The sequence below is a fragment of the Protopterus annectens genome, chromosome 2.part0, assembly GCF_019279795.1.
Source record: "Protopterus annectens isolate FY-2018-M chromosome 2.part0, PAN1.0, whole genome shotgun sequence".
NCBI classification, from domain to species: domain Eukaryota; kingdom Metazoa; phylum Chordata; order Ceratodontiformes; family Protopteridae; genus Protopterus; species Protopterus annectens.
Genome location: NC_056728.1, coordinates 198,715,354 through 198,728,345, shown reverse-complemented (window position 1 = coordinate 198,728,345; position 12,992 = coordinate 198,715,354). Strand labels below are relative to the sequence as shown.

The 12,992-nt window shown below is 40.4% G+C and overlaps 1 protein-coding gene across 4 annotated transcripts in view; it reads left to right on the top strand.

The window, feature by feature from the left end:
• Positions 1 to 12,992, top strand: part of BIN1 (bridging integrator 1) — a 2,421,789-nt gene that overhangs the window by 1,671,499 nt on the left and 737,298 nt on the right. For all 4 annotated transcript variants that reach the window (XM_044060666.1, XM_044060667.1, XM_044060664.1 and 1 more), the window contains one exon: positions 10,594 to 10,676. In XM_044060666.1, coding sequence (XP_043916601.1) covers positions 10,594 to 10,676 — 83 coding nt within the window. The remainder of the gene's footprint in view (positions 1 to 10,593; positions 10,677 to 12,992) is intronic.

The following is a 12,992-nucleotide window of genomic DNA, read 5'->3' as shown; positions in this document are numbered from 1 at the left end:
CTTGTGGGGCAGTAATAAATTTTGTGGGCCTGCGGGGAGTTGGTTCCATTGTGTCTGGAGCTGACCACGCCTTTCAAGCCACCACAGACATCAGTGGATCGAAAGGCAGAGACACCCAGGAGGTGGAGGGTCAAGATCCAAACGCGTCCAGGAATACCTACTCATCCTCGGAAGGGTTAAGGGTAGTCCATTTCCCCCTCTGCCTAAGAATCTCAAGAATGTCTGAGAAGGATACATCCTCAGAGGGGGATCTCGGGGACCCTTCCGACTCCTCCAAGTCGGTATCTGAAGTGACAGACTCAGGGGAGTCTACGTGCTTCCTCTTGCATTTCCTCTTTCGAGGGGGCTTCTCTGAATGAATGGGGGAGGCCTCAGAAGAGGAAGATACACCCAATGGGGTGCCCTGGAGCGCTTGTTCCCCACACTTGGGGTCTGGAGGAGGGGCAAGGGCAGGAGCAGGCACCATGGGGGGCTGATCATGAGGCTGACTCAGATGCCAGCACACTCCTCATGACCTCGAAGGTGCCTCTTCCCAATATCAGAGAAGGCTTCAGCTCTGAAGAGACTGGAATCCTTCCCAGAACCGAGAGAGATGGCTCCGAAGCCGATGTAGGAGCCGAACTCACCTGCGTCGAAGCTCTGAGAGGGAGAACGGGGTCGGACAAGGGTCCGATGCCACTCGCCCCCTCAGAACTGACGAGGGAGTCCCGGCGCCCAGATCCCTCCAAGGACAACACCATGGAAGAGATCGGAGCCGACGATGGAACCGAAAGGGGAGGTATCGGTGCTGACGGTCCCACGATCCCAGTCTCAGCATGTTCCGGCTCCGAACTCAAGGGATGAGTCAAAGGAGGAAATACTGCAGAGACAGATAGAGCCGAACCCTGATGAGGGGGGCTGGATAGCATTTTAGCCTGCTCACCACTCTCTCCAAATCATGGTCAGATAGTCTAGATGACCGAGAAGAGTGGGATCGATGAGTTTGCTCCGATTGCAACAAGGGCGACCCTGGAGCCGAGTGTATCGACTCCAAGGATGGTGATCTGGAGCGTTTTCGATTCCCTGATGTTTCCGACAGAAGAGTCTGGGCCGACTGGGAGATAAGTACTTCGGCTCCAGCCGGAGCCAAAGTTGGCTTGGAGATAGGTACTTCGGTTCCAGCCAGAACCAAAGTTGAAGCAGACGCCACACCCAACGACGGCTCCGAACTAAGAGCCGGCGGCTTCGATGGCTTGGAAAGTTTCACTAACTGAGTCTTGGCCGGTGATCCTTCAGGTTTAAGCAAACCCCTAAGGATAAGCTTAGCTTATTTCTACGCTCCTGCAGGACTCTTGGACTAAAGGCGTGGCACACCGAACAAGAGTCCTGCAGGTGTAGGGCGCCCAAGCAATAGACACAAGAAGTGTGACCATTGTCAGTGACATTTTCTGACAGCATGAGTCACACTTCTTGAATCCAGACACTTTTGTGTCTTTAGACATTCCTGTAAAGGAAAAATCAAAATACAAAGAAAAAGTACAAGGGGAAGTAGGTAACTAGAAAAAACACACACAGTCCACACAAGTTACCACACCCTAACAGCACACACACACTCTATAATATAAAAAAGTCTACCAACTACCACAATTTCTAAAGAAAAGTTTTTCTACCTTAAAAAAGGACAAAAGGATAAGCCTCTAACTAAAACGGCTTACCTTAAAAAGGAAACGGGAGTGGGGGAGGGAGGGGAAAACTCTCTAAGAAGAAAACGAGTTTTCAAGGGGGGAATTAAACACTAACAATAACACAAAACCTACAACTATGTATGAACACTAAAAATTCTAACTAACAATATACAAAAAATTGTTTATATATATCAATAAAGTGAAAAATACGACCTGAGCCAGTAAACGCAACCTTGTAGCAGAAGCGGCAAACGAGATCTGGGTATCTAGTGCCAGGCATCATGGGATATAGGGGGGCCTCAAGCCAGTAAGCAGCTCTCGAACTTTTGAAGATGGCCGAGTTGGAGCTGAGGATCGGCTCCGAACCCAACCAGCAAGAATGAAGGTGAAATAGACAACTTAGCATCTATTTAATATAACTCCAGTCTTTAAAAAGGCAGTGCAAAAGATTTAACTAACTACAGGCCAGTTAGTCTAAATCAGTTTTAGGCAAATGTTTTGAATGATGTTTTCTTGAATTAATAAAGTCAGAAAAAAGAATCATCAAAGAAATTGATACATATCAGCACAATGTATTAAAGGTTGTTCACTTTAACCAACATGATTGACTTGTATGATCAAGTTACACTTGATATGGACCTAGGTTTAAAATGTCTTACTATCTTACTCGATTCAGCTAAGACCTTTGTTTCAGTCCCTAAATCATTGGTTATGAATGGCTATAGTGTGTACCTAATAAGATTGCATAAAAGTGGTTAATAGGATGAAAACAATTTATTTTTGTTCCTGGTTTTATATCAAAGCCTTCTGAAATGTTGCACAGTACTCTGCAAGGATCTGTGTTAAGGTCAGTGTTATTTATCGTAGTGTTTGCAGGTATACTAAAACATAAATATAGGGATGATTGTAAGGTGGGCTTTACCATAGTTAGCAGAAAGGATTGATGACATTAATTCATATTTCTCATTCATTTCTGACAGGGCATCTAAAATATACTTAAAGTGTCACACAGGTAGTGTGAAATTTTATTTTTGGAAAACATTTTATTACACAATTAATCAAATTAAAGGATGCTATATTGGGCAAGGTGAATAAATATATAGGGACCTTGGGATCACAATTACAAGTAAACTATCCTTTTCAAAACATGTTGATATCACAGTAATCCATGTGACATGGTAGGTGAGCTTATAGTTGAGGAGCATCACAACAAGGGATGTAGACTGCATAATAAATGTGTATTAAGTTTACAGAAAGCAAGTATTAGAGTATCTTTCTATGGTTGTCATGCTGGTAATCTCAAACACCTGTCCAAAGGAAATTTATTAAGATAATTCAATCTGTCTTCTGCTTAAAAAACTAGTTACGTGGGTAAATGAGGTTTATCATCAAACATTTTTGGAACCAGAGTTTCTTGGTGACCTTTGGGAATTAAACTTATGAAAGAAACACTTCCAAACTAAATACAGAATGAAATACAAAAAACAAACAAGGAGCAGAAAGAAGCAGGTCAAAAACTGTTAAAGATTTTAATACAGCTCAATACACTGGTACCTCGGCTTTTTACCTTCAACAGATATTGTACATCAGCAACAGCCCTTCTTTTATACAAATCAAACCCCTAATTCACCAATTACACATTTAAAGTGAAACACAGTCCCTTCATATTTACACATTCCTTTCCTTTGAGTAGATAGAAGCACATATTTTATAAAATTTAAAGCGCAGCATATTTTTAAAAAGTTTCATATTTTGTAACATTTTAGAACATTTTTCAAACCTTTATTAACATTCTTATAACATTCAAAACCAAATATAGCAGTATGAACTTGAATTTTATTCTAACATTTATAGTCTAACTGCTAAGAAAACTCGCCTGATTCACTAAATTCACTTCCAGATTAAGGCCCCTAGGGAATAATGTTCTATAGTTCAAGATGAACTTACTTTCTAATTTCAACAGTTTACTAATTACACCTCCCCCCCCCCCCCCAATACAAACCTGGCTGGGCAAGAACACTAAAGAAAAATATGACAAACTTCCTTCATGTTTGTTGAGAATATGTTCAACAGCTGGGCTCCTCGTCCCTGTTCCGAATGTCTTTTAAATGTTTCAGAATATAATTTTTATGGCACTTTTAGTTTGTCGCATGCACCACTTTATATCAGAACACCCACAACCCACTTCATAAACTACACCACATGAATTACAATTAAATCTACCTTTACATTTATCACAGTTTTTTTTACCATTAATAAACTCCCATAAATATTGCTTATGTATGCACAAACCTTATAGTGACCAAGCAAAAATACCATAAGGCTCTTTATGGAGTTTACATCCACTACCACTCAGTAATAATCATCTTGCCAAACCAACTTAACAACTTCTTTGCACAATTCTTCAGTATTTACCACAGGCACAGGAATCTTTTTCAAATACTTTTTCAATAAGGAATCTAAAAACGTTCCTACATTCTTTAAATATGAACCTACTCATGAGATGATAGGTCTTCCTGGTGGGTTAACCAAGTCCTTATGTCATTTCGGTAATGCATAAAAGGTGGGATCACATGGTTTTTCAATAAATAATTTTTTTAACATTTTCCTTAGTTAGAAAGCCCAAACTTTTACCCCTTTCTAAAATCCCAAGAAGCTGTTCATTAAAATTATTCACTGGGTTATAGGCTCTTTCACCATCAGAAGTTTATACACCATTGCATTGTATTTTAACCTTGACATTATCACCCAATCACCCCCCCCCTTGTCTGCTTGCTTGAAAATAAGGTCTGTACTTTTCATCTTAACGTATTCAACATTTCCCATTACATTTTTAACAAATTTTAAATACTCATGTTCAAATTTCTTGAACATCATTTGCTCAAACAAAATGACAGCATTAAGTGATGATAGCTTAAGTGGCATGAATTTACTCGGGGTAGACAAATTCGGAACCAAGAGTTTCCCATAACCAGTTTCAAACCCTTCTTCACATGTTTCAACCACATGTAAATTTGTTTCAGTCATCATAAATAGAAACATTCAAAAGTGGATCATCTTCAGCAATATTACTATGACCTGTCCAAAGGAAATGTATTAAGAGAATTCAATCTGTAACAGTTTTAACACATGAAGAAAGATGCAAACAATTTAATCTTTGTCCTTTACATTACCATTCATTTAAGGGTAAATGAATGTTAGCTTATAAAATCTACAAAAATGAAGAATTAAGGGGAGCATTAAACCTAAAATGCAGTGATTGTATGAAGACCTGTCGACATCCTAATATGACAGAACTAAGAAGTCAGTTTGTCAGAAAATCATATACCCCGTATTTGGACTAGATCCCTATTACGTATTTGGGATTTGGATACGGTCTCCTGCTTAAAAAATAGTTACATGTGTAAATGATGAGGTTTATTATCAAAAGTTTTTGGAAACAGAGTTTATTGGTGACCTTTGGGCTAGAAGCAGGTAATTAAAATTATGAAGCCTGAATATAGACAAGATTTATTACAGTAGGATGACAAAAGAATAAAACAAAAATTGATAATGTACAAATTAGAAAATAAAACAAATCCATGAAATAAAATTAGTGTCCCTTATTTAAATGTGCATTACACTGTGATATAGTTGTTTCTTACTTGAAATCTGAGCCTTGCCACCATGAGCAAAACAGTGTGAATGACAACATTTCATATAAATTAGACAGATTTGTTTATTTATTTATTTATTTATTTCTTGCTTTGGTTTTCTGGGAAAATCTGACTGGGCACAAATCCCATTTTCAGAGGAGGTCCTGGGAAGAAATGCTCCATTTTACTGAATAAGTTATACAAGGTTTATATAATAAATGGACATACATGGATAATAATGATATAACAGTTAATCAAAAAATAATAAACGTACATACATAGAATAGTAATGATGTGACAGTTAATGAAAACATGACAGTTAAAACGATAATTTATTAAAATTTTAGCTAACATCAAGCTTATAGTAGTCTAGTTACTTTCAAATGGAATCAGCTGTAAATAGATGTTGAGTAGGTGACAGTGAAGTAATTAGAGGATGATGATGGTTACAAATTATGAAGGAGTATTGAGGAGGTCAGGGTAAAAGGGAGGTAGAGATAGTAGTGGAAAGGGATAGATGATCATCAGATAGTTAGAGATTTAGAAGTAGCAGCTGTATTATGGCCAGCTACAGAAAAGAGTGATGACACTTAGTAAGGGTTTGGAGATTATCCAGGAACATCACATGTAAAGAGCTGATAACAGAGTAGGTAGGACTTTAGTTGAATTTTAAATGATATTAAACAGAGAGTAACTCTTTTGGAAGCTAACCCAGTATCTTTGCTTATTAATATCACCCTTAGGTCATGCCAGTACAAACCAGTCTTAGGCTTCCCAAGATAATAATGTGTGGGCTTATTAGGTTTACCTGGCCAATCATTATGAACTAGAAGTTAGCTAGCAGTGTTCAGGGTACTTACTAGTACAGACAGCTGATTGTATTAGTTGTAGTATCAGATATACAGATTGAACATTGAAAGTCTTGTTATCTTTACCCAAGGACAAATCAGTTTAGGTACGCAGGTTTTATTCCTACTCGTTATGAAATGCTTTTTGTACCTTAGGGAGAATAGGTGATTTCTGCTTAACATACAAGGCCATGTCAAACCCTGAGCTGTTGGACATGCTTCACTTAAAGAAATCCCAATCCCTCAGAGCCACACGCCCCAGGGATCTAAACCTTGTCATCACAATGAACAAAACATGCTGGAGGGATAGGTTCCTGACCGAGACTCCCCGTACTCTGGAATAGACTGCCCATACATGTCAAGCAGAGAGCCTACTTGGCCTTCTTTAAAAAGAACCTTGACGATTGGATGGGAGATAGTAAATTCATCCTGGGATCATGTCACTTGCCCTGCTAGACAAGGGTCCAAGGTCTCTGCTGGATGTCCTCATTCTTCATACCTTCTTCCTGTCTGTCCCATATCTTCCTCACCATATTGTCCTCTGCTTTTCTGCACGTGTCTAAACAACTGTAATCTGTTCTTTTTGATCTTTTCTGCAATCAGGAGCTACTTTGGCTTCTGCTATTATGTCTTCATTTCTTTATCTGTCCCAAAGTTTGCATCCTGCCACCCTTCTCAAGCACTTCATTTCCATTACCTCTAGCTTCTTCAACTGCCTTTACTGCCCGGGTTTCTGTACCATGCAGTAGTACTGGTCGCACTACTGTCTTGTACACCTTACTTTTCGGCTTCTATGGCATTCTTCTGTCATAGACTACACCTTACACTCTATACCAGTTGGCTGCAGCCCCTCTGATTGTAGCTCTGACCTCATCAAACTTCCCTTCTCCTCAGTCACCCCTCCCAGATACTTGAAGCTGTTTACCTGTTCCACTATCTCCCCTTCTATCTCTGTTCTCAACTTCTTCTGATTTTCAGAATTTGCTGCTATTACCACTGTCTTATCTGTGATTTGTTTCATCCCATGCACCTTCAGTTTTGCATTCCATTCTCCTATCCTTTGCTGAAGTTCTAGCTCAGAGTCTGCCTGTAATGCCACATCGTCTGCATACAGCAACTTTTTTGATCTGCCTCTTTTGACCAGTTTCCCATCACAAGTATGAACAGCAGTGGACTCAGAGCTGAACCCTGGTGTACATCCACTTTGACTGGGAACTCTTCTATGAGACAGAACACTGTACTTGAGTCATTGGGTTCTTGTACATAGCCCACATTACTTCTACCAATGTTTCTGGGACTTCAAACCACCGCAGTACTACCCAGATCAGCTTACTTGGGACCTTGTCATATGTTTTCTCCAAGTCTAGGAATGTCCAGTTGGACTCTCTCCTCATCTCTAGATTCTTCTCAAGTGTCTGTCTCACTGCAAACATCAGGTCTGTTGTGCTGCATCCTGATCTGAATCCGAACTGCTCATCTCCCATCTTGCATTCTACTACTCTGTGTATCCACTTATCAATCACCCTCTCCAGAACTTTCATGCAATGTGATAGGAGTTTGCTGTCTCTATACTGCCCACAGTGTCCCCTTTGTTCTTGTACAATGCCAAGAGTATGCTTATTCTCCAGTCATCTTAGATACTACTTTCTCTCCACACTGCTATTAGTATCCTCAGGAGCCATTTCTCCCCTATCTGACCCAGCATCTTTATCATATCTGCTGTGACCTCATCTGAGCCTGCTGCTTTCCATGACTTCATTTTCCTTAGTGCTTTTCTTACTTCCTCTAGGTTGGGCTGCTCTTCATCTCTCATCATAGGCTGTTTCTGGGACAGTACAGCTTCTGTGGGGTTTTCTTCATTTAGAAGCTGCTGGAAGTATGCCTTCCATCTGCCTTTGATGTCCTGTGGACTGGGTGAGCAGGTTGTTGCTGGCATCACTTATGAATGGTGTGTGACTATCTTATTTGTCTTTCTGTTTTTGCCTTGCAACCTGATATAGTTTCTTTGTGCCCCTTACTGAGTCACTTTCCAGAAGTTGGTAGAGTGCCTCTGATGCCCTATTCTTTGCTATTGCAACTTCTTTCTTAGCTTCATTGTTGGCCAACCAGTAGCCCTTCCTAGCCTGATTAGTCTTTTCTATCTCCCACTTCTTCCTGCACTCCTCCTTTCTTTTGATGACTTCCTGGGCTTCTGCATTCCACCACCAGCCTTCTTTACGTACCTTAATTCCATACCTGGCTTGGCACCATATCTTTTCTGTAGTCCTAACACATGCTGTTTTTGGCACTGCCATTCTTGTTCAACTCCACCTATTTCTGCCTCTTCTTGGTGTGCTAGAGCCCTGAGTAATTCCTTGAAATGTTGTACTTTCTCTCCAGTCAACTTCCAGGTCTTCAGCCTGGTCTCCGTTGACCTTAGAGCCTTCTCTGACCACTGCTTGCAGCTGATTGTGGCAACTAATGGTTTATGCTATGGGCTGACTGTTTCACTTGGGATGACTTTGCAATCATGGATTCTACCCCAGTGCCCTTTCCTTACTAGGAGAAGTCTACCTTAGTTGCATGTTGTTACTCTTATATGTGATCTTGTGACAGTTTCTCTTTCTGAACCATGTGTTGGCTGCTATCAAGCCATTTACCAGACAAAAGTCTAGAATGGCTTCTCCTTTATTCCTGCTGCCCCACCCAAGCTGACCCAGGCAGTTCTCATATCCTGTTCTGCATGTCCCAATATATGCATTCTAGTCACCCATTATCAACACCAATTCATGTTGTCCTGCTTTATCTAGTAGGTCCTGCAACTGCTGTATGAATACACTGTTTTCCTCACTATCATAACCCTACTGTGGAACAGGGGCAGAGATTGCCCTATCATCACACTGGAGTCTGATTGCCATAAGTCTGTCATTAATTCTGATTATATCCCTCACTGCCTTCTGAGGGCTCTCTCCCCACAATTCTTACACAATTTGTAGCCTGTCCCCCTCCTGAATAGGAGAGTCTGGATCCCAAGCCAAGTGGCTTTGCTGCACTGCCCTTCCATCTCATCTCTTGGATACGTAGGACATGCAGCCTCCTCCAGATCATCATCCACTTCCATACTGCGTCCTGTCAGTGAACCTCCATTGAGCATAGCAACTTGCAGTTCTTGTTTGGCAGGTTGGTTGGTTTTATGTCCTACTTTCACTCAACAGAGCTATCCCAGGTAACCCAGGCTGGGCAACTAGACATTGGCCGGCCAGTAGCTTATTGACCCAGGGCTGCTGGGCTTTATGGCTGGTACACTGGCCAATAGGGGCACATATATCTTTCCCACCATTAGCAAGAGTTCCTGGCGTAGGTCTCAGTAGGCCAGGTCCGCAACCCACTTATCACCGATAACTACCCATAGCCATTTTGGCGACAGTAGTCAACAAGACTAAATCAACTAGAGCCATATTTTACAGAATCAAGTGGCTAGCCATGTTCTCCTATCTTGAGGGTGCCGCACACCTCAGTAGATGTCCAAAGCAGTTGGTCTGTACAACTCTTCCCCCTATAGAGCACCATATAGAGTCTGTGCTGCTGCCCACAGCTCCATTCATTGGTGAGTTTGAGATGGAAACAGCATGTTTTTTATGGACATCCAGATGGAGACACAGGGAGAACGTGCAAACTCCAAACAGGCATTGGTCTTAGGTCAGGATCGAACCTTGTGCATGGGAGTCGAAGACTTTAACCATTATCACAATTCGTCTCTAATTATTATTTCTTGTTTAATATATATGTTTATATATTATACTCATTTTTATTTAATTATTTATTTACTATTACTAATTATCTCTGATTATTTCAAGTAATGATGTTAATATGCAAACATATTGGGTCAGATTCTAAAATAGTTGCTCTCAGTGCAAGTTGACATCAGTTTTGCTGAGTACTGCATATACAAAGAAAACATAAATGTGTAATTTGAAATGTTGTTGTGGGGTACAGTCCTACAATCTCCATGCACCCCCTACTTAATTGTAACAAACTCTAGGGTCCCAAAGGGGGAGTGTAATTTTCAGTGAATGCTTTTTTTTTGGTTAATATCCTTCAGGGACATTGGATTTAATGTGTAGATGTTAGCCAGTTGCACTGCTTCCAAAATTGTAATTCAAAACTTTATTGATGTGACATCACATCCAGCAGTTACAAAAAGCATATTCATCCCAATACTGCTGTTTGGTGATACAAGTGCTGCTTTAAAGTTATTGATATTATATAAAGTGAAGAGAGGACATCATCAGTAAGAAAATAATTACTGTGCAAGTTAAACAGCACAACAGCATTCAGGATGTCTTAATCACATTGCTGTTTTGTAGTTTTTGTCTGTGCCAGTCTCTATTAGCTAAATGTAAGATATGCTAAGTATTGTTCAGTATGCTGATTGTGCTGACAGAGCTTTTCCTATCATTTTTGCAGTTAAACCAAAATCTGAATAATGCTGTGCTAAAACTGGAACAGCAGCAGGCCAGTGGCAATGTCTCAGAAGAAAAAGAGTCAAGGTCAGAGAACTTACACAAAATGAAGGGAAACTTTATGGATATGCATGGTGGAAAAAATGTCATTTTCTAATTAAATTGTTGAAAGCTTAATGTGAACATTAGGAATGCTAGATATTAGCACAGAGTGTGAATACTTTTGTAATATGCAAAATATTAGCATAGATAATACTTTTAGAACCCAGGTAGTGCAGCCTAAGTCTGAAGTTCATGAAAAATCCATTTTGGCATGGTAGAAGACTGTTACATGGATAATACTGAAAGTGTAACTGAGAGGGCAGCATAGCATATGTTGTGCAGAAGATTCTGACCATCAGGCTTGACTCCTGCATTCTATTTGACTGTGATTCACATTGTTGCATATGCAGACTGCTTGCATTTATTCAGAGGTACAGTGAGTACTCACACTGTGTAACTGCAGTGTATATGTATGAATAGCTGGTGCATTGTGATCTGTACTTGGGATGTAGCAGAAGGAGAAAGGAAGGAGTAAGTGACAATCATCAGTGAATAATGCCAGATGCATAGTGCACCGTTCACTTACTCTGACATGTCCTGCCTCAACTACTTTTTTCACTTTTGAGTCCTAGAAGCTATTACCCACCGGAAGAAGTAGATAGCACCATTGTCTATGTGCTCTGGTTTAGTGACATAGAGGTGGACTTAGGTCCTGCTACAGCATACCATCCATACCTTGCTTAATGATTTGTCAACATATAGGTTGGGGTATTTGCATACCTCCTTGCCAGTGAGTCCCGAACTCAGTCTTTTTTTTCTAATTAAGAATGCTAGTTGCACATAGCCATTGTACAGAATAAGTAGCATAAAATTCTTAGGATGTAAATATTTACATTTTGTCCCATTAGGAAGCATAATGAAATCACATTGTTAAGAAGGTCACTATTAATGGAGCTAACTTCTAGAGAATTCTGCTGTACTATCATCCTTATTGTATATAATTGTATGGGGTCTATATTAATTCAACGGAAGACGTTTTCCACGAATACGTCTTCATCAGTCACCAGCCGCCGAAATTCACTTTAGCAAACCACAGAATTTTTCCCACGGTTCGGAAACACTCGCCCACCAACCATCTGGAACACACAAAACACAATGAAATCCACCCAAATGTGAGGCTTCACCCTTACACCCCCCCCCCCCATCATGGGGAGTTATGCCTCCCACACCTCTCCTAACTGTATATACAATGCTGAGATCACACTACAGTGGAAAAAAGTGCAAAGTTGAGATGATATACATGATATACCTTATATATATATATAGATGCTTAGTCGCTGCTTAGCCTGCATCGTCTTACAAGAGAGGTTAACTGTTTTTTGGATGTTTGTTTGGTCATTCTGTTTGCAGGAGATATATTTATAATTATTGTATTACCTGTAGTTGATATATTCAGAAGAAGGGATGTGTTTTAACTGACACCCTCACTTCTTTTTTGTGTGTAATAATACATAATAGTTGTTTCACATAGAACAGATGTGAGTTTGTCTACATTTTACTGGACTGTTATTACTCTTCTTGCAAGTGTTTTATTATTCGGAAGTATGCCTTGTACATTTGCCTAGACAGCTGTTGCATACTACTGTTTTTGATATTGTAAAACCTGCACTGTTTTACCTCCTTTTTAATTTTAACTCTCTCCTTCATCCCTTGTTATCTCTCTCTAGCTATTCAGAACATGTATCTTCACTTATTTTATTCCAACTCCTGCCTTTACCCCTTGGACTACAAGGAGCAGCGTTACCCATCCACCAAACCTGCCTGGCATATCCTCACCTGGGTTAACAGATTGCCCTTGGACTAACGCCTCTGGATAATTTTGTATGTCATATAAGTACACTTTATCATACTGTGACTTTGGCTTGCTTATTCCAGCCCTCTGCACCTTCTAGGTGTATTTGTGTAACTACTGGATCTGCCAGCAGTCATTCCTCCCCCTCCCCCTTATTGTATTCTCTGTTGTGCTCTACTGCTCGTATCTTATCACCACTGACCCTACCTTTTCTCTGAGAACTTTCACTTGTTATCCCTGCTCTGCTTGTTTCACTCTTCCTTTGACTATCCTTTCCTTCTCCCTGTAACAATCCTTATATTGCTTTGCTCTATCCTTCTATCCCTCCCTAGTACCCCCTCTATACCCCTCCTTTCCTTTTTACTCCTATGACAAACCTAATAGTGCCTTAGCCCTTCTCACTTATCCCCTCTTAGATGTTCCTGGTCTCTTCATAACTCTTCCTACCTTCAGCTTCACAGACCTCTCTTACCTCCATTTTAGATAGTTTCCTCTCCTAAGCCTTTCTG